This window comes from Equus asinus, chromosome 6 (assembly GCF_041296235.1).
Source record: "Equus asinus isolate D_3611 breed Donkey chromosome 6, EquAss-T2T_v2, whole genome shotgun sequence".
In the NCBI taxonomy this organism is placed as follows: Eukaryota; Metazoa; Chordata; class Mammalia; order Perissodactyla; family Equidae; genus Equus; species Equus asinus.
Window position 1 is genome coordinate 17,440,712 of NC_091795.1, and position 26,488 is coordinate 17,467,199.

Here is a 26,488-nt window from a genome sequence, read left to right on the forward strand (position 1 = left end):
GGTCTTTTTTTCAAGCAGTGCTGGAGGAAGCTGCTGAAAACATATCCTCCTCATGCACTCCTCTGTTCAATAACCTCTCCCAAGTATAAAAATCAAAATCCTTAAATAGCCGATAAGTGTGCCCCTCTACCCTGCCCCCCCGCCTCCCGTCCGTGTCCTCAAGTCCCACGTCTCTCCCTTCACTCTCTCTACTTCAGCCATCCTGGCCTCTTGTGCCCCTCAAACCCATCAGGCACACTCCCTCCACAGGCCCCCCACTTGCTGTTCTCTCTGGCTCAAATGCTCTTCCCTCCGAATCCATACTCCCTTCAGGCCTCTGCTCAAATGGTCCCTCCCCAGAGGTGCCAGCCCCTGCCATTACTATCTCTCCCTCATCTCTGTTTCACTTTTCTTCACTTGGCTATGACTCCCTGCCATATGCATGCTTCTCTGTTATCTGGTGCTATGGACTGAATTGTGTCTCCCCAAATTTATACGTTTAAGCCCTAACCCCCAGTGTGACGGTATTCGGAGATAGAGTCTTCAGGAGGTAATTAAGGTTAAATGAGGTCATGAGGGTGGAATCCTAATCCAATAGGACTGGGGGCCTTATAAGAAGAGGAGGAGAGATCACTGTCTTACTCTCTCTCTCCCCTCCCCCCTCTCTCCCCCCTCCCACCCCCTCTCCACACACAGGCACCAAGGAAAGGCTGTGTGAGGACGCAGCAAGACAACGGCCACCTACAAGCCAGGAAGAGAGGCCTCACCAGAAACCTGCTGGCACCTTGACCTTCGGCCTCCAGAACTGTGGGGAAATCGACTCTGTTGTTTAAGAAGCCCAGTCTACGGTGTTTTGTTATGGCAGCTCAAGCAGAACAATACAACTGGTTTATGGTCAGTCTCTCTACCACGGGGACCTCGGCAGGGATGGTGGTCTGCTCATGGCTGCACCCACTCTGAACAGTGCCGGCACGTGGGGGTGCGCCATAACACACGCTGGCGGGATGGAGCTCCACATAGCTGTTTCCTTGGGTGGGTATGTGGATTATTGCCTTAGGTTTTCATTTTAGTGTCTCTAGGCAGGGCCTACCTGAGCAGATTGTCCCAGGCCCCAACATCTCCTGTTGCTCACACCTGTTGGGTAAGGAGGGGATGGCGGAATCAGAGAGAGGTGATATTTCATGACGCAGGGGCAAGGACTACAAATAGAAGGGGGTCAAAGTGCCCCCTGGGCAGAGGGTCCAAGGTGAGCCATGGAAGGGCCCACAGCAGGGGAAGGCCTTGTCTGATCTCCACTCCAGAATGGCCACTCTGGCTGGGGCAGTCAAATGAAGCGATGAAGAGAGCAGACAGGGGGCTGGCAGGAGACGCCAGGAAGGAAGAAGCCATTGTCCTTAGCCACTGAGTGGACCAGGGCGGGATGGGCAGAGTCCAGGATGACCCCATCTTTCTGACCTGGGAAACCGGGTGCCTGCTGGTGCCATCCACCAAGACATGGGCGTTAACACTTCCCAGAACTGGGAGATACAGCAGGAGGATTGCTGTGTGGCCTTTCAGTGTCATGCTGGAGCGCCGTCTACAGCAAACTTTGCTCGACTTACTATTTCCTCTCCATCAAGGCCCAGGCACTGTGCATTAGATGGCAACTTGTAGAAAACTGATAAGTTGCAAATCACTTGTATCCAGTAGGAATGCAAATGATTTCTGTCCATGGAAAATATAACCCTTAAAGTGACTGGCCATTATCGCCCTTTGAGACATTAGCCAGTTTTGATTCTAACGTAGTAATCTTAGTCAGGTTCTGAAACAGCTTGCGGGCCTGCCTGTTTCCTTCCTGAGCTAAACAAATGAGAGTCGAGTGTTAACTCTGACAATTATGCCTTGACAGGCAGAAGACAACAGGCAGAGGAAATCTCTCCTGTTTCTTGGCTTGGGAAGTATGTCCCACTTCTCTGTGCCCACCCGATTCCTGGGCTCTGAGGACCCTTTCCTGCTCTCCTTTCAGAGGAGCTGGCTGTCCCTTCCCTAAGGAGCCTGATTCCAGGATACCTTGCGCAGTCCTCTGGCCTAACCCTGGAACTGTCTGGAACTGTCTCAGGAGCGGGGAACCTGGCTCCTTCATCTTGACTTCCATCACATCCAGCCCACTGCTGGGGACCCTGCATGCTCCCAAGGGATGCCGGGGGCCTCTCCTGGCTCTTCCACAGGAGAAATCCAAGAGTTCGTCCCTCTGTGGTTTGTCTCAGTGGAAACACAGCCGGATCTCTTAGGAGCTGCCACAGGCCTCACACCCACTTTCTGCAATTACAGGCTATATTGGCAATTAGTGGACCTAAACAGCTCTTTGCACAGCTTTCCTCAACACTCTGAGGAGCCTTGTTCACCAAACTGCAGAGTCAACCTGGTTCTACTGTCTCTTTTCCTTCTACCTCTCCCTGGGCTCTGCCCTCCTCTCCCCTCTCCAGGGGCTAGTCCTGGACACCCCATCAAGTAGGTATTGACAACCAAGAGGTCAGCAGTAAAGATTGAACCTCTCTATCAAATAAGCACCTTGTCAAAGGAGTGAAAGCATGACGCTTTTCAAAAGTTGTTTTAAAGTTGAATGTCCCCAAATCATACCACAGCGTGATGGATTGTGAACTGGGCTTCTGGCCAGCAAGGAAATTCCCAGGCCAGGTTGTTGTCCTGTACTCCACGCAGCCCACTCTGTGCAGGACCCATCTGCGGGGACTTGGCAAAGGTGGCTGCACCTCTTTCCCTCACTGAGATAAGAGGCACTGGGTACCGGGTGAGGGGTGCTTTGTGGTCTCCCCCAGAGCACGAGCTGGTGACGCCTCCCTGGGCCGCCCGTGATGCCTTCTCGAGGCTCCCCTGTAGGCCGTGCAATCTTCTCTTGAGCCTCCTTTGCCTCCAGCCATTACCCCTCTTTGCTGCCCTTTGCAGCAGAACTCCCAGTGCTGTGCACGCTCGCTGGCTCCCATCCCTCTAAACCCAGCTGGGGGATCCCAGCCCTCACTTAGTCCCTGCTGTTCAGGTGACTCCTAGATCTTGGAGTCCCACAGAGGAGCCCCAGGGACCGCTGCGGGGTCAGGGGAGGCCTGTTGGGCAAGACTCCCTTTTCAACTCGAGCAGTCTCCCTTCTATCTCCTGGACCTCTAAGTAAGACTTCATTTGAATTCCATGGTTAAGCCACTTTGAAACCACCAACTGTGTCTAAATATGCAACAGTCAAGGCACTGACTTGGGGAAGGAGGGGGCCTTGTCCAAGTCCCCCAGCCTACAGCAACATCGTGCTTCGGGCTCCAGCCCCCCTCCCCATCTGCAGAAGTCACCCACACGGAGCCTGCCTCTCTCCTTCCCTTCCCCAGAGTCTGGTCCAGCGGGCCTGCGGGCAGCGCCTTCCGGCCAGGCGGGACCCAGGTGTCCTGACCTTACAGAGCACATGAAGAAGGATCTCCGTCACAGCAAGGGCCTGTCAAATGCATCCTCCTCTCCCATTAACTTCTAGTACACAGTTAGTCCATGTGACCCTGGGGGGAATTTGGGCTAGGACATCTTTGGCCAGAAATGACGACGGCCAACACATAAAAGCGCTTACTCTGTGCTGGCACTGCTCTCTGAGCTTTGTACACATTCACAGATTTAGTCTCCACACGGCTCCCCGAGAGAGACCTTTCCCACCACCCCAATCCAAAGTGGACGGCTGCCTCCACTTTGGGCTCCTGACACTGGCTCTGTAAGAGGCTGGGATGCACTGCTGTGTCAACGGCCCCCTTGGCCCTGCGGAGTTAGAGACTCATCCAGGACGGGTGTGCCCGGGTTCGGAAGGGTCCTGGCTCCGCCACTCGCTGGCTGAGTAATCTCAGGTATGCCTCTTATCCTCCCTGCACCTCAGTTTCCTCGTATGCAAAATGGGACAAAATTATGATATGCACAAAGTGTGTAGTGCAGAGAAAGCGCTCACTAGATGCTGGCTACTGTCATTGTCATCGGCATCCCAGATCTGCAAACACTGCCCAGGGGCTGCAGGAATTCTGAGGGACTTGCAGTTTACAAAGAGTGGTGGACCCTGCCAGGCGGAAGGGCATCCAGGATGCACAGAGTATCACTGGGCCCCCAGCGAAGGTAGCAGAGGGTGCTGGGGGGAAGGAGAGCAAGAGAAGCAGGAATAATGGTGGCCCCTTGGCCTGTTGCAAGCCAAGAGTCGGCTGTGGACCCACCAGGCTCCCAGGTCGCCTTTGCAAGGCCAGGCCCCCGTGGGTGGTTCTGCACAGAGGGAGAGGGTAGCTGCAGAGGACTGGGGCCACTTCTGTGGGGGAGGACCAGGGATGGTGGGCCAGGCTGTGCATATCTCCATTCTGGGCACCCTCCTTCTCCCCCTCACACCTTTGTTCTCTTTATCCACCTCCACTCCGGCCCAGCCTGGCTGCCCCAACCCAAGCCAGAGGGACCCTCCCCTCAGATGGCATCTACCCAGGGCTACCCTAAAGGCAGGGCCAAGACCTCGAATTACTTGTGCTCCTGGGGGCCTCACACTGCCTGGCATACAAGGGGTGCCCAATAAGTGTGTGCTGACCATGGCATACAATTTATACTTATTCGACACTTGCTGTTTGCCAGGCAGTGCTGGGCACGCTCTGGGGCCATAACCCCTGCTGCCCTCAGAGAACCCACATTGGGTGGGGATGGGGACATAGAGAATTTCAGGACAGCATTACCTAACACAACCCGAGGGGGCAGGGAGCCAGGGAAAGTTCCCAGGGGAGATGGTGCCTCTAATCCAACCCCCAACTTACAGATGAGGATACAGCTCAGATGGGACAAGTGACTTTCCCAAGTTAATGACAGCATGTCAGTGACTAAGTCAGGGCTGAAAAGCAGTTGTCCTAGCCCCTGGCCAGGGCTCCCTCCAGAACGCGGTTTCTCAACCTCACTACTGCTATTCCAGCCTGATCATTCTTTGTCGGGGTGCTGTCCTGTGCACTGCATGATGCTGAGCAGCATCCCTGGTCTCTACCCACGAGATGCTAGCAGTGCCCTCTCCCCAACTGTGACAGTCAAAAATGTCTCCAGACGTTGACAGATGTCCACTGAGGAGCAAAACTGCCCTCAGCTGAGAGCTACCACTCCAGAACTTAGGAAATCGGAACTGGGATAGGCAGCAGCAGGCAAGGTCAAGCAAACGTGGACAAAAAAGCCTGGTGTGGGCCTGTACCAGCCTTGCAAGCCCGCCCCAGGGCTCACCGGCCCAGGCTCGCCTTTCACTGTGTGCCCCACTCAATGAGTCCCTGAGATCTGAGCTCCACTTTTAACTTTTTCAAAGTGCTTTCGTTCACCACACCCCCGTGACGTGGAGAGGGGAAAACACTCTGTGATTATCCTCATTCTACAGATGAGGAAATTGAGGGTCGAGGAAGTGAGCAAAGTCACCCTGGAAGCGTGGGGCCAAAACAGGCTGGAATTCCCTCCATGGAGTCACCCAGAGACAGAGACTGCCAGGGGACCCAGGGCAGACAGAGGAAGCCTGTTGATTTCTGCGTCTACTTCTAGAAGGCTGCATCCCTACAACCCGGATCCATTAGTTCCTAACCATCCCCAGGGGCATGGTAATCCTGGTCTCTTAGAGAGAACTACAGAGGCTCAGAGAGGACAAGAGATACGCCATGGCCTGCGCGTATGCCTGGAGGGGAGCCGGGCACCAGCTCAGTCCCTCAGTGCCAGCTCACATTCAGGCTGGGACCAAAGGGCCTGGCTCCTCACAGCCTATGTCACAGTCCCTTAGACACTGCGTGCCAATGGGCCCTTCAGGCACCCACCGGGCACCACTCCCCATCAACACAGAACATCTGCAACTTATAACTCCCTCTGACGCAGGCAGGGGAGGCCTGTATGAGTGACAGAATGTTTCCAAGCATGAAGTCAGTTCTGTTATTACGAGTAATCACTCTATTGCTAATCATTGGTGATACCAGTGGTTCACGAAGTTTGTGCATTTAGTATACACCAAGAACGGTGCTGGGGGCTGTTAAAGCCCAGCTGACTAGTTATGAGTCTGCCACAGCCCTATGGGGCAGGAATTATTATTGGCCCCACTTTACAGATAGTCCAACTGAGGCTCTGAAAGCTTAAAGGAGTTTTACAGCTAGTATGTGTGGGTGACGGGATCCCAGCTCAGACCTGGCTGACTCTGAGGCTCTGTGCTCCTGCCACTGTGTCAAGACCCCAGAACCGCCAGGGGGCCAGTATACTAGGAAAGCAAAACTCACTAGAGCCTGAAGTGGGTTTTTCAACAGGCTGAATAAAGCATTGGTAGTCTTGTGCATACTGTCTGCCCTGTAAAGAAAGCCCTTCTTAGAAATCACAAAGGCAAACTCCACACCGGCACAGCCCTGTGAGCGGCTCCGACTCAGTTAGGAGGGTTTTGAAGTACTAACTAGAGTGAGGCTGGCTGGGGCTCCTGGCCCCTGGGGGTCCCCGGAGGGCCCTGGAAACAAGGAAGAGCAATGGAGGGGCCACGGCTTCCCCGAGCACCAACAGCCCCCCACACCCTCCGCAGACTCCAGGTGGGGAAAGGACAGAGTAGAGGGGGTGTGCTAGTGCCCTGCAGGAGGAAGGGGGCCTCGGGGGCACGCAGTGCAGGATGCTCATCTCCCCACCTCATGCCAACCACCTGCATTTCCCACTAAGTCTCTGTCATAGATTCCCCAGCCAGAGTCAGCACGCAGCCAAGTGCAGGCCCAGCTTGGGCAACTTTCTCCTCCAAGTAAAATCTACAGCTCAGAGTGGCATCTCTCAGAATGGCCTTAAGCAAGTCCCTTCTCTCTGGGGCTCATGAACTCACCTAGAAAAGGTGTCATGGAGCCCAATTGCTTCTGAGGGGCACGTGGCCATGGACTTCAGGTGAGGAACCAGCCCTGGACTCTGAGGGCAGAATGGAGGGAGGGCCTTGCCTCTGGGCCCTGTGCCCCTTCCTCCCCCAGCGGCGCTTGGCGGGGGTTTGGGGTGCATCCCCAGGCTGCAGGGGCTGCCGGGCAGTTCAGAGGCAAGGGCAGCTTCTTCCTCCCCCCTGTCCTGGGCATCTGGGTTTCAGTCCCAGGAGCTGGAGCCTGGCAAGGTCAGCAGAGTGCTGAGGCAAGCAGGATGCCCATCCTCCTCTGAGAGGACAGCAGGGGGGTAGAGATGACACGAACAGGACAGGCTGGCCCCTTCCCCACAGTTCAGAGGTACAGGGCTGCAATTGCTTCTTTGGAACTGAGGGGAAGGGAAGTCACAGCCCTGGTGGGTCAAGGTCCCCTTCAGAATGGGTGTGCCCTGGAGGGACTGCCCCTGCTAACCTGCCCAGCAGTCTCAGGGAGGTAGCAAGGATTGGGAAGCAGCTCCAAGGGCACCTGTCCGGGGTCCCAGAGAAGTTGTCAGTGTCGGATTAAAGAGTAGGTCTGTCTCCTTAGTTAATATTTTATTGGGACAGAAATGCGGCGCCTGAGGATTTGGTTGCTGATCCCGTGGGCCTGAGCCCTGCCTGGGGAGGGGGAATTGGATGTGGGATAGGGGGCAAAAGGGACAGCCCCATCGCGCAGCAGAGGCCTTATATTGCTCCCCGCCGCCGCCACCAGGCACCCTAGGCTGAGGGTCCTTCCTGTCATCTTCACCCTGAGCCACCTTCCGCCACCGGGCAGCCCAAGCCGGCTGTGCTCATCCGAGGCGGCTGGGACGGGCGGGCCTGGGAAGGGCGGGCCTGGGACGGGCGGGCCTAGGACGGCCAAGGATGCCCGCTCAAGGTGTCAGCGACATCTCACTCACACCCACCCCAAGCGCCGCGGCTCCGTCCCCTCTGGGGCTCCTCGGAGCCCGAGCCCTCTCGGCCCCCTCCGTCCCAGGCTCAGTGCTCCGGAGTCGCGAGGGGGCGGCGGCTGAGGCGGCCCGGGCGGCGGAGCGCAGGTGCCCGAGGGCCGCGGACCCGCGCCCCGGAGCGCGAGTGCTGCTCCCTCCCCGCAGCCCGCTGGCCCCCGGCGAAGGGCAGCGGAGGGCCGGGTGGCCACGCGTTACCTTCCATGGACATGGGCTCCAGGATGCCGAACTGCTTGAGGACGGCGATGAACAGCAGCACCACCACGGCCATGGCGCACAGCTCCATGCCCTGGAGGCCCATGGCGGCCCGGGCTGCCTGGGGCCGGGGCGTGCCCCTCGCCCGCGCGCTGCCTCGGGAGGCACCGGGGCCGGTGCAGCCCGCCCGGCCTCTTGGGCAGGCCGCGGCTCACATGCCCCCGGCAGGCGGGGCTGCGGGTGTCGGCGGGGCCGGGGCCCGCCCGGAGGTTGGACGCGGCGCGGCGGCGGAGCCCGAGCGTAACTTTCCGAGTCAGCCGGCAAACTTCGAGGCGCGGCGGGGGCGCGGAGCGCAGCGCGGGCGGCCGGCGCGAGCCAGAGGCGCCTCCATGCCCGGCGCGGGTGCCGCGCCTCTTTCGGCCCCTCTCCAGCCCTGCGGGGTCGGGGGCGCGGGGGCGCGGCGGCGGCGGCGGCGGGGGTCCCCGGCACTCCGGGCCGCCCCAGCCTCCATCGCGGCTCCCCGCGCGCTCATTGGCCTAGGCGCGCCGACCACCCGGGGAGGAGTCCCCTGCGGCGCCCCCCCGCGCGAGCCCGGGGAAGGGGCGGAGGGAGGCGGCCCCGCCCCGCACGGTCCAGTCCCTGGACCGAGCCTGGCGCGCAGCCACCGCTACCCGGCCAGCCCCCGGGAGGCCGCGCGGTCGGCGGTTTCCCCCAGCCGCCTGTGCAGGGTTGGGGCCCGGGGCCGGCGAGGAAGGGAGCCGGGCATCGCTCTCTGAGCGGAGTCGGGGCTCCACTCTCTTGGCTTAGGGGTGCTGAGCCTGGCCACCGTCGCTCTCCGTCTGGCCCGCCAGCGCAGAAGTGGCCTTCGGAGGATCTGGGAAGCCCTCTCGCCCCGGGGTATTTCCCACAACTATCAGCCCTCGGCCGGAGATTGAATTTGGCCCTGGTCTGGCCCCCGCTGAAAATGGAAAAGTTGGTGTCCAAACTTCTCCGGTTCTGGAAAGCGGCGTGCACTCGAGGCTTGAGGAGGGAGCGTGGGCTTTGGCATTAGAGTGAATGGAGCCGAGTGCAAGTCCTGACTTTGCTGCGTGACCTTGGTCGGACTCGCAGCCTCTTGCATACAGAGGGGCTGGTGCCTGCCTTCCGGCTGTGGGAAAGAGCTGAGCGGATGCCAAGTGCTACGAGCAGGCCTTGCAAAGGAGTGTAATTAGTTGGTGGATCGCTTTCTTCCTGCCAGGGGCACTGGGTAGGAAAGCAAAGCCGCCGAGAAAGGAGAAAGGAAGGGGAGAGGAGGGGGCGCGGCAGGGCGGAGCCGGGGATCCTCTGAGCCCCTAAACTCTGGGACTCGAGGGCCAGAGCCGTGACTCTCTGCTGCCCTCCAGCGGGCACTGCACCGCGAGGGTGTCCTCCCCAGCCCCGCACTTCAGAGGGCGGGAAGCGCGGGCTGCCGCGAACACCGAGTTCTTCAGTCCTCCCGGTGTCTTAGGGGAGGGGGAAATCCAGTTCGACTCCAGGCCGGTGAGCGTGAGCCCTGTTTGGACCTAGGGCCAAACAATAGCAGCTTCCATTTGTGGAGCCTCTATGACCCACTCGGTCATTCGCTCAACAAACACTGAGCGTGTTCTGTGCCCCAAGCACAGAGCTCAGTGCCCGGGTCGGGTTAGAAACCGCAGCGTGCGTGGCTGAGGGCCCTTCCGGAGCCGGCGTACATGAGCCAAGCCTTTAGGTTTCCTAGTCATCCTCAAGGGCTCCCCCAGTGGGCATTCCTCTGTCCCCGTTTTACAGGTGAGAAAATCGAGACCTAGAGGGTGGATTGTGGAAGGCGGCACAGGTATGGCCCAGGCCTGCCAGATTCCGGAGCAGACGCTGTCCCAGGACAGCTGTTTCCGGTGGAAACTGAAGGGGAGAGAGGCTGCGGTTTCTTTCGGCATGCGTAGTCAACCTCAACCTCTCTATTTAACACACCTGGCTAAAGGTCTGAGTTATTGGAGATATTTTTAAAGAACTGTAAATGCACAGCTTTCAATTCCATTTACGTGGGCATGCGGTGAGCCTCCACTGACCAAAGGAAAGAGTCCTGAGCAGAGATGCTAACGATCGCCGGAGAAGACAGCTCTGCGGGAGCACAGGAGCTGCTAAAGTGTGTAAAAGTCCAGAAAGGTTAACGAGCCTCCTGCAATCTAATTTACACACTTACGTGCTGAGCACAATCTAGCCTGCGTCCCAGCTAGTTACCGCCAATCCTCGGTCAGTGGTCTGGTCAGGAGCCCAGTAATCCCTCCCCTCTCTAAGCCTGTGTCCTCATCCATGAAGTGGGGAGATAATCCAGCCTCTGCAGGGCTTGTAAAACACTGAATGAGATAAGGCTGGCACGTGTCGTGGGCTCTGGTGGCCCCTTATGATGTGTTTTCAGAGCTGAGGGTGTACAGGGTGCCAAATGCGAGATAAGGGAACAGAGAACCCAGCAAGCAAAGGAAGCCATCTTGGGGGTCCTCCTGAGACTGCCCCAACCCTGCTCCCCTGCCTCAGTTTCCCCTGGTGCTCTGAGCATCTTCCCCATGAAAGCTTCAATGACTGCCCATAAACACTGAGCTATAAACAAGACATTGATTCCCCTGGCTGTGCAGCGTAAAATATTAACGATGCCTAAGTGGATACCAGGGCTGAGAGCAGAATGTCCGCTCGACATTAGCTGCCTGGGCCATGGGCCTAATGGATGGGAAGCTGACTCCCCCGCTCGCTCACTAGCTTGGGGCCTGCCAGCTCTGGGGCTAATCCAGATCCACTGAGGCTGGGCTGATGGCCCCATCACACCCCCGGCTTCCCCAGGACCTGGAGAGGGAAGCTGGCAGACAAGCCCCCAAGACTATACGTCCTCCCCACACCCATGAAGTGCCAGGCCAGGCCTTCCCCAGCTGCCTCTAGCGCCCCTCCCAGGGGTCATTTGCTCTGGCATGCATTCACCCCTCCCCACCATCCCCCAGTGCCGCGTGTGGCAGGGAGCATGCTGGGTGTTGACGTGCTACTTGCCAGCTCCCTGCCATGGGGGAGAAGGAAGGCTGAGGGGAGGGGCGCACTCAGAGCAATCACTCCAGGGCAGGTTGCTGAGGGCTGCCCCGGAGAAGGAAAGAGCAGCTCACTCTTCCTCAGACGACAGGGGAAGGCTGAGGGCCCTGAGCCTGCACTTGAAGACCTCAGGATGTGTGGGAGGCCCTGGTGTCCTGGTCTAATTTAGTAAGTTTTCAGAGACCAGCTGCTTTAGGGCCAACCCTGGGCTTGCGCTCCACACCTGAGGTCATGATCTTTCTTTTGCCTGGAATATTGATGCTGCCACTCTAGCTCTGCCTCCATGAAGCCACCCCAAATTACGCCAGTCCTGCATTAACCCCCTCCTCCTCTGAATCCCCACAGCTGCTGCTGCCTGGGCCACACCATTCTGGGTTGTGTTTCGGCTGTCTGCCCAGACATCTTCCATGTCATCCCGTACTGCTCATTTCTCACCACGGTGACACTGCTAGCTCCTGTGGGCTGGGACCCCTTCAGTGTGACTGACATTCATTGGATGCCCCAGCCTACTCTAGCTGCCCAAGAGGTCTGTTGACTCTTAAGGGAGACATTGGGCTGGGCACATGCTGCTCCAGGGACCTGTTCCCTGCAAACAGCTCAGCAAGTTGTTCCTAACCCGACTCTGCTGGAGGGCAGCCCTCTCTTGTTTCTAGTGCATTCCAATGGGCAGAGCAGGCATTATTCAATTTATTTATCCTTCTCGTATTTCATACGAATCAGACAAGAATGCCCAAGAGCGGAATTCCACACCCCAAAGAAATGCCTCCAGGGCTCCTCCCCATGGATGTCCTAAGGCTCCTCAAAGCAGAACATCCAAAGCCAAATTCTCAATCTTCCCCCAAACCTGCCCCCCTTCAAGCTCCCCGTCTCAGCTGCTCAGGCCAAAACCTTGGCTCTTAGCCTGGCATCCGCCTGTCCCCACCCCTGCCCAGTCTATCACCAAGACCCAGCACTGTGCCTCTTTCTCATCCTCTGCTTCACTGCCACCAGCCCAGCCGTGTCATCGTCCTTCGCTGCTGGACTCCTGACTTCCATCCCCAATGCCTCTTCCCACCTCCACTCTGTGCTCCTCCTATCTCTTCTCCATTCAGCAACCAGAGTGGTCATCTCAAGATGAACGTCATATCCTGTCCTTCCCCTGCTTAAAACACCCAGGGGCTCTCTGACTCAACACTGGTTGTGTTTGCCTGCTTGGCGTTCCCCTCCCTGATTTGTAACAGCACCCCAATTCCCTTTGTAGAACCCTGGCCCCTGCCAGCTTCAGGCCAGTGGTTTCAGAGGTTTGGGGATATAACTGGTGGGTCAGCATCAATTCCTCTCTTTCCACCCCACACCACTCCTCCATTGCCAGAGTGATTGGCTCAGGGATGAGCCCCAGATGGGAGCCAGGACAACGAGAGACCTCCGTGAGGTTGGCCCTGGGACAAGCAGGAGGGAGGCACTCTCTTTTACTATGGTAGCTATGTGGCTACCCTGCTACCATATGAGGACAGCAAGCCTGAGAACATAGTCACCTCACGAAAAAGTAGAGCAGAAGGTAGAGAGAAGGAGACTAGTCCAGTTGACAGTGCTCTGTGCCTGGATCCAGCTCTGCCTGATGACACATCTAAACCTCTATCTTTCAGTTACATGAGCCAACAAATCCCTTATTGTTGCTTAAGCCCATGTGAGTTGTGTTGCTGTCCCTTGAAACCGAGAGGGTCCTGATTAACGCATTCTCCATTACTCATTGAACAAAACCCAAAATCCTTAACAAGCCCCGTGAGAGCAGCTGACATCTCCTGAGCACTCGCTATGTACCAGGCACTTCAACACATCTCCTTCATTCCTCACAGCTCCCGATAAGGCAGGGACGTGATAAGAGGAAGAAATTGAAGCACAGAGTGGTTAACTCTTTGCTTAAGAGCACACAGCTGATAAACCACAGCATCAGGATTTGAACCCAAGCAGTCCAGATGCAGACCTGTGATTTTATTTCAACACCACCCTGCCCCTCTAGACCTGAGTGGTTGGGCCCTCCTCCTCTCTTTAGCTCACGTGACCCCAGCCACACTTGCAGCTCCCTGAGTGAGCGCAGGACTCTCCTTCCTCCAGATCTCTGTGCATGCTCTTCCCTGAGCCAGGCAGGCCCTTCCTCCTCCTCTTCACCCAGCTAATGCCTACTTGTCCTTTGGATCTCCGCTTAAACGTCACTTCTGCAGAGGTGTCTTTCCTGACTTCCTCCCCTTTGTTAGTCTCTACCTTGGCCCCCATCCCTTTCCCTCTTCGCAGTCATCACAATGTGAACCTAGATGCTTACTTGTGTGTTTATTTATTTGTTTCTGCTCTCCCGCTAGACTGTAAGCTTCCTGAAGATACAGGGCTACCTGACTCATAGGAGTATTTATGAAATAATTAATGGGACGCCAGATAATGCCTTTTCCCCAGTCATTTCAGCAGAGGCTGTCCCGGTGTCGTTAGCAAGAGCACTGAACTGGGAGTCCAGAGGAACCAGGGCCGAGTCTCTAGTTCCAACTTTAACCTGTTGGCAGGCTTGTTCCAGGCACACCATCTTTCTGAGCCTTCCTTTCCTTCTTGCAAAATGGAGTCACTTGGTGATATTTACCTGCCTGTCACGCTGTAAAGGATGAGAATTTGACAAGCTGATGGATGTGAAAGTACCCCAACACACACACGAGCGACCTTGTTCCTGGAGGAGCCTGCTTCCTAGGAGCCAAGATAGCCTAGAAAGTGACACCAAGGGAGTCCAGTTCTGTTTATCTTATGGTACTGTCCAAGCCCTCCAATCAGGCAGACCCCTGAACCCATCCACGCAGTCTCCGTTCTGGCCCAGCTTCAGATGAAATGCCAGAGGTCTATGGCAACAGGTAACAGAAAACCTCCCATTCACTTAGCTTAAACCATAAGGAAATGTACCATGTCACACAAGGGAAATCCAGCACAAGGATGGCTCCAGGGGCAGTCAGCTCAGACACAGCGGTATCATTAAGGACCTGGGTTCTTGCACCTACTTACATGGCCATCTACCTTATCCACAGTCTGCTCCCCCCATGATTACAAGATGGATGCCTAGTTCCAGACATCACAGCCTGACATGACAACGTCCTGGGAAAAAAGAAGGGACCATCTCTTTCATGGGGCCATGTCTTTCTCTTATAGTGAGGAAGACTTTCCTGTGAAGCTTCTCATGAACGATCCCTCGTGTTTCATTGGCTGGAATTGTTCCACTTGCCATTCCTAAATGAGTTGCTGGCAAGAGGATGAGACCACCACTGTAGCAGAGACTGCTAGCTCTCCCCCAAGACTCGTTCTCTTCTCTTCTACAGTGAAAAAGTCTTAACGAGGCACGTTGCTGCCTGGTGATGACAGCATTTCTCAGACCCCCTTGCAATTAGGCATGGCCATGTGACTACATTCTTGCCTGTGGAAGCGGTGAGTGCTGCTTTGGGGTCGGAGGCCCTAAGACAGCGAGAATCTCCTCCTCATTCTCTCTTCTCTTTTGCCACTGGTTGGAATCCAGACATGCTGATGACCAACCTCAGCCATGCAGATCATGACAAGCCCGGGAGGGGCGGGGTGGGGTGGAGCCACAAGGTGGAAGGGACCTGGGTGCCTGAATGACCACTCGGAACAGAGCCTCCCACCAATCTGGAACACTCGCCTTGAGGTGCTAATGGAGAAAGAAATAAGTTTTAAAAGAAATTCCTTAAGGAAAGAGAAGAGAACAGATGAGAGCTGGCTATTTTGAAAATGGAGGTGGAAGGGAAGAGGGAGATAACAGATACTGAAGGCTCCCCAATGTTGGAAAAGCAAACTGCTTATGACCAAACAATAGAGACAAGACTACTGCAAAAGACATTTTTCTAAGGTCCTTTAAGATTTGTCAGTCAAACATCAAGCCAGACAAAGGCGGCCCCGCTCAAGTGAGAGAGAACATAGAACAAGGAAGAACAAGGAAGCCAGAAACTAAAGCAGCTATAAGAGCTATATTCAGAAAAGAACTTTGGTAGCAGTTACTGAACACAGAACTGACTGGAAGCAAATGGACCAGAAACCAGCAAGTCTTTGAGGGACTGATATTGTGGTAGAGACCAGAAGGCTGGCCCAAAGGAGCCTGTGACTAATCAAGACCTACAATAACTCTTGGCCCTCCCAACTCGACCAGCAGAAAACTGGGACAGCTTTACGCTCCCAAGGGAGGGCACGCTTCCCAACACTGCTGCAAAGGTGGCCAAGAGGGAAATGGACAGGGAAGTCCCTCCTGGACGGCTAGGCTGGGACCGTGGAGCACAGTGGACAAGGGGGGAGTCCCCGAGAGCAGGACTGAGGTGGCCGACTGAGCTTTCTCATTCTGCTGCCAGGGTAGGTGGCCCAAGAGTCCTCGCTCTCCGAAGCCATGCATGTCCTCATTTCGGAGAGTGAGAATGACTGGAGTGCGTTCAGATTGTGAGTAGTGTGATGCATCATCCAAATCTATTAGATTCCTGAGTTTTGGGTAACAAGCATGAGAGTTCCTGCAGGAAACGTATCTCAAAAAATGATCGGCATTTGTTCAGTCCCTGAGTGTGGACAGGGAGCGCTCTGGCAGCAATGATACTTGGACTTGCGATTTCTGTCTAGCAGGATTTAACAATTGCTGTGGACCACTGCCTACTGTATCACTCCCATTCTTACCTTGTCTCCCTTAGGGAAGGAGGAAGGTGTTCTGTGCATGGAAGAAGGACGTACACAGACATTTGCTGGTGGACAGTAACAGAGACCACCAGTCATCCCTCCAAATCCATTCTACCCCCACCCCCGTGGTGACAGATGGAGCTGTTCCTGAACGCAGGTAGCTCGGGACTACATTTCCAAAACCCCCGTGGCCTGGGAACGTGACTATGTTCCCTCCAGAAGAATGTGAGCAGAAGCAGAGTGTGCTACCTCTGGGCGGGGTCCTCACTGCATTGGGCGTGGCTTCTCCTCCCCATCCCCACAGCTGGAGACCAGACAGAGCAGTGCCCAGCCCTAACTGTGCAAGAGTGAGAGCTCTAGGTGTTGGCAGAGCCACCAGGTGGAAGGCCTCTGGGCCCTGAATGTCTGCGTGGAGTGGAGCTGGCCATCAACCTGAACACTCACCTTGAGATCATCAGAGGAGAGAGAAATAAGCTTCTTTGTCCTTAAGCCACTGGGTTTTTGGGGTCTCAGTGTTACAGCACCTGATCTACCCTAATTAATGCAAACATGATGGCTCTGATTAACCGGAACTACCCCCTGCCTTGGGGGCAAGGGAGAAGGCCCAGCTCTACTTGTGGTGAAGGAGGAAGGGAGACACCTGAACCAGGGGCTAAAACCAGAGCTCTCTAAAGAGGGACAAGGTATTGGGTAGGTTGGGGGAGATGAGCAACGATGTCTGTGCTGATACCCCCCTCATTATAGTACCTAGGCCCAGGGCCCAAACTCTCATCTCCCACCCACTGGGTAGAGAGATATCAAGTAAAAAGGGTCAATTTCCTCCAACTCAGGGCTTCAAAAAGGCTTCAGAATGTGTCTTACCAGCTTCTGCTGACAGGTGTCTCCTTACCTGGGGCTTAGACAAGTCAGTGCTGCAAGTATTTATTGAGCCCTTACTCTGTGGGTGGTCCTGGTGAGCGTTCCACAGAGGAGTCAGCCTCTTGTGAAGACATTTCTTAGACGGGCCATTAAAGAAGTTCCTCAAATTTGAGAATACTCACTGCCGTTTACTGACCCAGGTATCTATTAGGTGCTTTGCAAGAATGACCTGGTTTCATCCTCATGCCAACCCTGACGATAGAGGAAATAACACCGTTTACCCCTGTGGCAGAGATTTCTGGCTGCATAGACTTAGTGTCTGTACTTCCGTTCTTTCTCTCCAGCAGAATCGTAATTTCCATGGGGGCAACAAGTGCTCTGCTAAAAAACTCCATTTCCCAGCTTCCTTTGTGGCTGGAGAGCCACGTGACACAGTTTGGGTCAATGGGATGTAAACAGAAGTCATTGGGTGGGGCTCCTAGGAAACCATCTTAAAGGCAGTAGGGCAGACTCAGTTGGCATACACCTTTTTGCCATTTCTCCCCACTCCTTTCTGGAATGGAGTTATGATGGCTCTACCTAAGGCCATGAGAGAAGGACATAGTTTCCTGGATTCTGATGACTCGAGCTGCCAAGCTAAACCTAACAACTACCTACCCCAGATTTCCCATTGCTTGAGAAGACAACCCCTGTCTCATATAAGTCACCATTACTTAGGTTTTCTGTTCCATAAAGTCAAAATCAATGGAAATGGATCTGAAGGTAGAGAAACTGAAGCTTAAGAGATGTGTCCAAGTCTTCACAGCTGGTAAGAGGCAGAGCTGGGTTTGAATTCACTCTGAAGGCAGTGCCACAGACAGGTGGCAGGTGCGCCCCACACTGCCTGCCTCCCCGTCCACCTCCTGCCCTGGCCACATTGGCTCCTGGGGGCCTCTGCCTTGCCTGAGATCTGCCTGTTCCTTGCCAGTCACTAGTCTGGTGCTGAGAGCTTCCTTCTAAAGTTTCAGTCCCCAACTGAGGGTCCCGGCTGTTTATTCTGCTGCTCTCCTCAGGTTGCCCACACTCTAACCCAATGGTTGGGCTGGTTTCCTTGGCCCCAGTCGGCACCAGTACTCATTAGCCTAGCTGCTTGGCTTTTCTCTCTGCTCCTGCTGCTCAGACAACAAGCCTGGAGGCAGAGAATCCCACGATAAGGACAGAGAAGAGCTCGGGTGAGAGATGAGTGTGGGCTGGACTGAGGCAGAGACAGGAGGACTGCAAAGGAGGGAACCTCATCCAGAGAAATGAATGAAGCTGACAGAGTCTGCACATCCAAATGCAGCCTGGGGGGAAAAGCTGTAGCTTTTAAGGCTCTGCTGATGTGATTTTCTTGTAACTTACATTTATAACAAAATTGTAAACATATTGGGATCATTTTTACATGGCAGCGTAACGTAGTGCCCTATTAAATGCACTGTTAAATGCAGGCTTTGCAGTCAGACGCCTGAATTCAAATCCTGGCTTTTCCCCTTATTAGCCATGTGACGTTTGGCAAGTAACTTAGCCTCAACAGGACTCAGTTTCTGCAACTATGAAATGGAAATGATAATAGTGTCTGCATCACAGAGTGAGTGTGAGGGTAAAATAAATTAGTACACGTAAAACACTTAGAACAGCATTATTTGCTGTTTAAGGTACTCAGTAAGGTCTGTGTTTTCTATTATTTTTACAGAGAAAGGATCCATTGCGTATCCCAATGACACACTCAGAGACCAAGCAGGAACCTGGATGAGTTTGAACACATCTGTATTTTTAACCATACAAGCGCCATTACCTCTTTCAGCCCCTCTGAGTGCAGAAAAGGAAGGTTCCAATCGTGATGGAATAGCTGGCATCAGACTTACCACTAAAAACAACTATAAGAGCTGGACAAAATATTTATAGTAACTATATGCAGGCATCAGACAGCAACCAACATAGGATAATGATTCTTGAGAGAAGGGAATCATACTAAATGATCCCCACATTCATTTCATCTTTATCCTTGAGCTTATTTCCCAAAATGCTGGGCAGCAAAATGTCCTAGCACTTGTGGTCACAGTGGATGGTGGAAACAGAGATCAAAGTCCAAGACTGCCAAGGTGACTATGATTTGAGGGGGCAGGGGTCTGGAAAGGAGGGAGCCAGAGAAGGATCAGCCTCAGAAATCTACATGAAAATATCCCGTGGGTCCTTGGTCAATTCTTAGGCTGTGCATGAGTAGGAAGAAACTCCAGGGGGTTCTCAGAGAATAGCTGCAGGGGAGCTAAGAGCTGAACAGAGATTTCAGAGGCTGGATAGCTCTGAGGAAATATTGAGATTCAGGCCCAGCCAAAATGGAGAACACTTGTGAACACCTTTGGCTTTCTGTTGAGATCCCAGAACGGCCACACTTTAGGATTAAGACCATGCCTTAAGAGAAGGGATACATGCTATGAATAAGGGAAAAAACTGAAATAGACCTGCCTCAACAAAATCTAAAAGCAAGCTTTAATGGGATTTGTGTGATTTGCCAGGAATGTATCTGCCTGCGAGAACAAAACTCCACACTCTTTGCACAGAGAGAAACTAATCCAGAGCCTCTGCAACATGCCACTCACAATTTCAGCATGCAGTGAAAAATGACCAGACATGAGAAGAAGGAGGAAAAAGTGACTGGTCATGAAGTTAACAGAAACGGAACCCAGAGATGACCCAGATGTTGGAGTTAGCAGATAAGGACTTCAAAGTAACTATAATTAATATGTTTTTAAGGATAGTAAAAGAAATGGACAGAATGAATGAAAAGATGAAGTTTAAATTTTAACAGAGAATTGGGATCTTGTTCCAGTCAGGGTTTCATCAGGGAGGCAGAACCACTATGAGTGGTTTGGAACAAGGGCTTTATTGCGAGAGGGAGACCCTACACAACTGTGCGAGCTGGGCGAGAAGTCTAGGGAGGGCTGTTGTCTCTATACATCCCTGAAGTGGCTTCAGGTCAGCAGGACCAGAAGATATGAAGAAAGGCTGAGAATGAAGTGAGAACAAACACACCCACGTCTGTTTCTCACTGCCTCCAACCCTGAGGGCAGGGGTGACCTGCAGAAGAAGCTGACACCGTCTGCCACACACAGCTGCACGTGTGCCTGACTCAGTATTCAGCAAAAAATTACAAGGCATGCCAAGAAACCAGAAAATGCAACTCACATTCAGGAAAAAAAGCAGTCAATGGAAACTGTCTCTGAGTATCGATAGATACTATACTTAGCAGACAAAGACTTCAAAGTAGCTATTATAAATATATTTAAATAACTAAAGGAAAGCAAATTTAAAGAATTAAAGAAAGTATTACCAAAGACTTAATGGATGGAGAATCTCAATAAAGTGATAGAAATCCTAAAACAACCAAATAGAAATTCTGGAGAGGAAAATGAAATAAGAGAAATTTAAAAATTCATTAGAGGGTCTCAACAACAGGTTTCAGCTGGCAGAAGAAAGAATCAGTGAACCTGAAGATAAATCAATGGCAATTATGCAATCTGCGGAACAGAGAGAAAAAATATTGAAGAAAGATGAAAGGAGCCTCAGATGCCTCTGGGCCAATATTAAACATAGCAAGATCTATGTGATGGAGAGTTCCAGAAGAACAGGAGAGAGAGAGAAATGAGCAGAGAAAATATTTGCAGAAATAATGGCCAAAATGCCAAAATTTAATGAAAAACACAAATCTACAGATCCAAGAAGCTCGAAGAACCCCAAGTAAATGATAATAACCACAAAGATATCCACACCTATACACATCACAGTCAAACAGTTGAAATACAAGGATAAAAAGAAAATCTTGAAAACAGCCAAAATGACACATCACGTACAAGGAACAATATAATTAATAGCTGACTTATCAGAAATAATGGAGGCCAGGAAGCAGTGGAATGACATACTCAAGGTGCTACAAAAAAAAAAAAAAAACCCCTATAAACCAAGAATTGTTTATCTAGCAAAAATTATCATTCAAAAATGAAGACAAGATAAAAGCCATTCCCAGATAAATAAAGACTGGGAGAATTCATTGCTAGCAGACCTGCTTTACAAGAAATACTTAGAGGAATCTTTCAGGCTGAAAAACAGTAAATCAAATCTATAAGAAAAAAATGAAGAGCACCAGAAATTGTAATTATTTGGACAAATTTAAAAGACTATCTTCTAATTTCTACTCTTAACTTCTTTAAAAATCATGTTTTCATAAACCAATAATTATAACACTGTATTCTTTGACTTGTAACATTTATAGGTGTAGTTTATGTGACAATATAGCGCACAGCAGGAGAGAGAAAAAGCAAATATCTTGCAGGAAAATTTTTATGTTTTACTGGAATTAAGTTAGTATTCTGACGTAAACTGTGTAAAATTAAAAGGTATATTGTAATCCGTAAAAGATCCACTAAGCAAGAAACTCAAAATAATGCAGCTTTCAAAATCAGCAGCGGAATTGAAATGGTACACTAAAAGATACCTGTTTAGCACAAGAGATGGCAGTAAAGGAGGTGCAGAGAACAGAAGGAGACAAATAGAAAACAAGTCGGGAAATGGCAGACACAAATCCAACCATACCAATAATTACAGTAAATGTGAATGGTGTAAAACTCAACGGAAGGAAGAAACCAGAAAAGAACATAAGGAAGATGTGGGACAAAGTAAAAAAAGTCTAACAAATGTGAAATTGGAGTCCCAGGAGAAGGAGAGAGAGAGAAAGGGACAGAAGTAGAATCTGAAGAAATAATGGCAGAAAAATTTTCAAAACTGATGAAAAATATCAAACCACAGTTTCAATAGCTCAACAAAACCCAAGCAGAATAAATACAAGAAAACCACAGCTAGGCACGTCATGGTCAAACTGCTGAAAACTAAAGGTAAAGAGAAAACCGTGAGGGCATCCAGAGGAAAAAAGATGTTCAGGGGAGTAATACACATGATGGCAGGCTTTGCAACAAAAATCACAGAAGCCGGAATACAGTGGAAAAACATTTTTCCAAAGTGCTCAAAGGGAAGTAACTGCCAACTTATAATTCCATACCCAGACAAAAATGTCTTTAAAAAATGATTGGTAAATTAAGACGTTCTGAGTTAAAAACTGAGAGAATTTGTCACGAGTAGACACGTTCCACAAGAAGTACTAAAGAAATGAAGTTTCCTGTGTCGGAATCAGCTTCTGGGAATAAGTCTTTGCCCATCACAGGACCTGTGGGATCGCTCAGAATCTTGGGCCAGAATCAGGGCCAGTGGTTTCTGGAAGGAAAGGAGCTTCATGCTCCATACTTAGGCAGTTCTGGTTTCCATGGTTCTCGTGATCTGGAAAGACTTGGAAGGCATGAGAAGCCTGCGCACCTTGGCCACGTGGACATGTCTCCAAGTGTCACTGTGGTGGTGGACCGTCACTGCCTACTTATGGGAAAACTCTCTTTCGATTGTCCCATGACCTGTCTGATTCTCCCTTGGTCAGGAGGAGAGGCTCTCTCTTTAAGCCTCCATCCCCATTCAAGGCATATCCAAGTTCCCATCTGCTGTCCCAGGGGTTTACAAGGGTCTAGTATTACTGGACAGGTGATGGAAGGAGGGACGCTTGAGGGCACCTTGTCCTCGGATCCCCTCATCCTGCTCCTTGGTTCCCTGTGGTGGAAGATTCCCATTTCCTCTCTCACTTAGAAGCCTTCTCGTCTCTCCTTGTCTCTTTTCTTATCCTTACCCAGCCCTAGTCCAGGAGAACCAAGCAGCCCCGAATGACAGGAACCAATCAGGCCAGCTGTGGCTCTGCTCAGCAACTTCCTTCAGATCCTTGGAGTTTGTACAATGCCCACCATGTTGACTTGTGAGTATCTTTGGGTAAATTTATGTTTCTTGTCTTTCCCACTTCTCTGTGTTGGCAAGAGGACTGGGTAGTGATGAGTCAGGAGATCCAGAGCTGTGTAATCTAAGCTACATTGCTTCTACCTCCTTGGGCCTCAGTTTCTTCATCTCTTAACCCCTAGCTTGCCCCCTCATATTGTTATTGTGAAAATCAGGTACACTCATGCGTACGAATGCTCTGATCACTGAGGGGCTCCACGCACATGTTAACTAGTATCATGTGATGTGAGCCTCCGCTGAATCTAGGCTGGGGCCCTGCACTCAAAGGGATTTGGGAAGCATTGTTGGCCAACTCAGAGTCTGCTTGTTTCCCCTGGCATTCACCCCAGTCACACAGGGTCATCAATCCTCATGTTTTATGACACTGATGCTAAGTGCTCTCCAGTCGCATCTTTGCTGCTGATCTGTGAAGATGTCTGGACATAAGCATTTTTTGTTTGAACTCGAGCCAAGGGCCCAAGGGTGTCTTGGGGAATTTCCACCGGGGACACTTGGAGTGGGTGTCTCAGCTTCTGCAGTGGCCTCTGGCAGCTCAGGGAGGTATGTTTAGTACAGACGCCCTGCGTCAGCTTGATGCTGATGAAGGACTCGGGAATCGACACCTTGGTCTGAGATGGAAAACAGCAGGGGAGACACTGCAGCCCTGGGCTGGGAGTTGGAAGTCTTGGAGCTGAGTCCTGCGTTTGTCTCCCAGGAGCTGCAAGGCCTCAGCCAGCCCATCCTTCTCTGAGCTCAGTAAGGTGAGGGAGTTGGGTAATAATCATCTCAACAGCTTCGTCTACTGAGTGCTTCCTATGTGCCAAGCACTCTCCTAGAGACGCACACACATAATATCACTTAATCCTCACCACGCCCCTGTTGATATCTCCAGTCACAACTTCAGTTAATAGAGGGTAAGACTCGCCCACGGCCTGCACTCCAGGAGCATCAGGGTTCTGACATGCGCACATGCTCCGGAAGGTCCTGGGAAACACACAAGCATTCCCCCTTCTCTGAGGGGAGGGGTGAGCTTGGCCTGGGGTGGGTCCCTGTGAGGCCATCCCAGAGGAGGGTCAGGGCCCAGACGTGTCTGTTGGCTAGACCCAGAGGAGGAAAATGGTTTTGATTCTTCCTTCAGTCCAGAGAGATGTAAGATTCCAGAGTGGAAAGAGGCCTAAGCTCACTCATGCATGGACTCATTCAACACGTATTTTACTGTGTGTCTGCTCTGTGCCTGGCGGATACGGGATTAAACATGGCCGACATGGCCACTGGCCTCAAGGAGCTTACGTTCCGGAGGGGGAGACAGACAATGAACTGTTACTATAGCAACTGGCAAAGACCGTGATGAGAGAAATACGTCAGAGGAGCTCTCATCCCAAGCTTGAGGCCCAGAGCAGGTTTCCCAGAGGGAGCTTGGACATTTGCAAGTACAGTTCTGAAGGCAAAGAAGGGGGTGAGGACTTTGGGGGGTGGATGGGCCAGGCTGTGAGCTGCAGGGCAGGAGAATGTGACATGGCGTGAGCAGGGGTGGGGTGGGCGGGAGACTGAAGGTAAGCCAGTGCAGCGGGCCACAGAGAGCAGACCGGGAGGCAGGGCCAAGCAGGGCCAGGAGATGAGGCGAAGAGGTCGGTCAGGGCTTCATTCTGAGAGCAATGGAGGGTTTGTCTTGTTTTTTCTGTTATGACCACTGTAGCCGCAGCATGACCAGATTTGGGGTGGGAGAGGCTGCAGTGATTTCCTCCCAACTCCCATTCACAGATGAGACAAGTGAGGCCCAGCCAGGGGCTGTGAAGTCACACAGTGGCCTGGGGGGACAAGAGTCCAGGCCTCTCAACTCTTTGGCCAAAGCTCCTTCCTCAGCCCTCACCTCACCTGGACTTGAACATCTGAAAGACACCTGGCAGCAGCTTGAGGGGGTGGGAGGGGCATGCGCAGCGCATCCCCACCCCAGCAGCAGGAGGGAGTGGGCCTCTGGCTGCCCCGCGCTGTCCCCAAGGGTCCGGGGCATGAGGACAGGCAACGGTGCTGCCCAGGGGTTCCCTGAAGTCAGCAACCTGGCCTCTTCTCCTCGCTCACATATTTACCGAAAGAACAGACTCTGGAGTCCAACTTTCTAAATGGTGTATGAAAAGTTGAGTCTGTACAGCTGCCCATCACAGCCTGAAGCAGCAAGAAGACAGAGGACTTAGTGTCAGAAGTCACATGAGACAGGCGGGTGCAGAGTAGTACACTCTCCAGGTCATAAAGCGGTTTCACGCCTATCATTTCCTCCAGTCCTTAAAACCTGGGAGACGGCCAGAGGTGTAATTATGATTCCCATTTAACAGATGAGAAAATCGAGGCCCAGAAGGGCAAAAAGTCTTCCCAAACATCACAAAAACAAAAAGAGGCAGAGAAGGGCTGAAAACCCAGGTCCAACTGGTTCCACAGGCAGCCAGGGCTCTTAAACCCCACACTGCCTTCAAAACAGAGTGCCTGAGTTTGTTTAACGTCCTCTGACGAGCACTTCTCAAATGCATCTGACCTCAGAATCCCTCTGCACGTGATGCGTATTAATATCCCACAGCCCACACTTGGAGAAACACTCTTCCACCATGTAAGCTTCCAGAGAACATCCAGCATGTCTTCGTTAGCACGACCCCAGCTCTGGAGTCCAGGCCTACCTGGGAGCAGGACTTCCTCCTTGCTGAGGGGCCCCCTTCCCTTCTCCCTGGGTTCTCCCGTATAGAGTGTGTCTTCCTCGCTGCGCTGCTGGGAAGCCTAAATGAAATGACACTCAGGATTTTTCTGTTAATGACTATTTCCTCCTCTCTGTTCTCTCAATCACTGCTTTCAGGAACTCCTTTTAGATGAAAGTTGAAACTCTCCTCTGTGATTCTTAATTCTTTTTCATATTTTCATCTCTTTACCTTTTAGTATATATAATTCGATAAAAGCTCTGGGCTAGAGAGTCAAGCTCATTAGTTTGCCTTTTAGGGCAATCATTCTGCTATTCAACCCGTCTATGAAATTTTCTACATTTCAGCAATTATGGTTTCACTTCCAAGATGGTTGATTCTTCTGGATGCACATAATGTCTTCTTAGATCTCTGAGCATATTAACTATACATATTCTTTTCTATACCTAGGATCTCTGACAATATTAATTGTACTTATTCTATACTTTTTTCTTTTGTTTTTCTTAGTAATTCTACTGATTTGTGTGTTACTTCTCCATTTCATTGAGCTTGATGCCTCTCTTTGATGTTGTTGGTTTCCCTCCGATGTTGGGTAGCTCTCGGGCACGGGTCCACGTCTGCACGCATGTGGATCTGCCCCTGCAGGGAGGGTGAGGTGGGGGGGGATGGACGACGTGACGGGTGTGCCCACGGTTCGCCGTCTGGGACTAGGTTCCTCCCTGTGTTTCTTGGCATTGTCGGTCACCCAGGACACTCCTGCCTCTCAGGTCCACGTGCCCCTGCTTAGCTCTGCTCTGGCGTGGGCACCGTTGTGCAAAGACGGGTGGTGGGGGCAGCCCTCACCCAGATGCTCTGACTTCCAGGCCTCTCCTGCTCTCTGTTGCCACCCACCGAGTCCGAAGGCTGCACTCTCTCTAAGCACCTTTGCACCGCATTTCCCTCCCTCAGTGTGATCCCACCTGTCTGGTGCCTTTTGGGGATTCCTCATAATTTCTGGCCCACTGAGGTACCCCTTCTTCATTCTTTTCTGGTTGTCTTTCCTAGGAGAGCTGGAAGCAGAGATGCGCCTCACTGTCTTGGCCCAGTCTCCTTCACTAACTCATGTAAAATGCCAGCAGGACTCGGTCCCTCTCAGGAGGAGTGTGATAAGGCTCTTGAGGCTGGCACTTGCCGAGCCCGGTGTGTGCTGGCCCTGAGCAGAGGTGCCCCCCTGGATCCTGCTCCACGGTTGTGTGCAGACAGGTTTGTCCATTGGTAGGGATGCCATCAGGTCCCCCAAACAAGGGGCCTTGCAGAGGCCTGCATTC

At 52.5% G+C, this 26,488-nt stretch overlaps 1 protein-coding gene across 6 annotated transcripts in view; it reads right to left on the minus strand.

The window, feature by feature from the left end:
* Positions 1-26,488, minus strand: part of KCNIP3 (potassium voltage-gated channel interacting protein 3) — a 92,370-nt gene that overhangs the window by 22,941 nt on the left and 42,941 nt on the right. For 2 of the 6 annotated variants that reach the window (XM_070511726.1, XM_070511725.1), the window contains exon 1: positions 1,070-1,112. The exons of 2 other annotated variants lie outside the window; for them this stretch is intronic. In XM_070511726.1, coding sequence (XP_070367827.1) covers positions 1,070-1,097 — 28 coding nt within the window. In that variant the 5' untranslated portion in view covers positions 1,098-1,112. Of the gene's footprint in view, positions 1-1,069; positions 1,113-8,025; positions 8,268-26,488 lie in introns of those variants that run through there. 2 more of the 6 variants (XM_070511724.1, XM_014864229.3) reach the window with 2 other exon arrangements.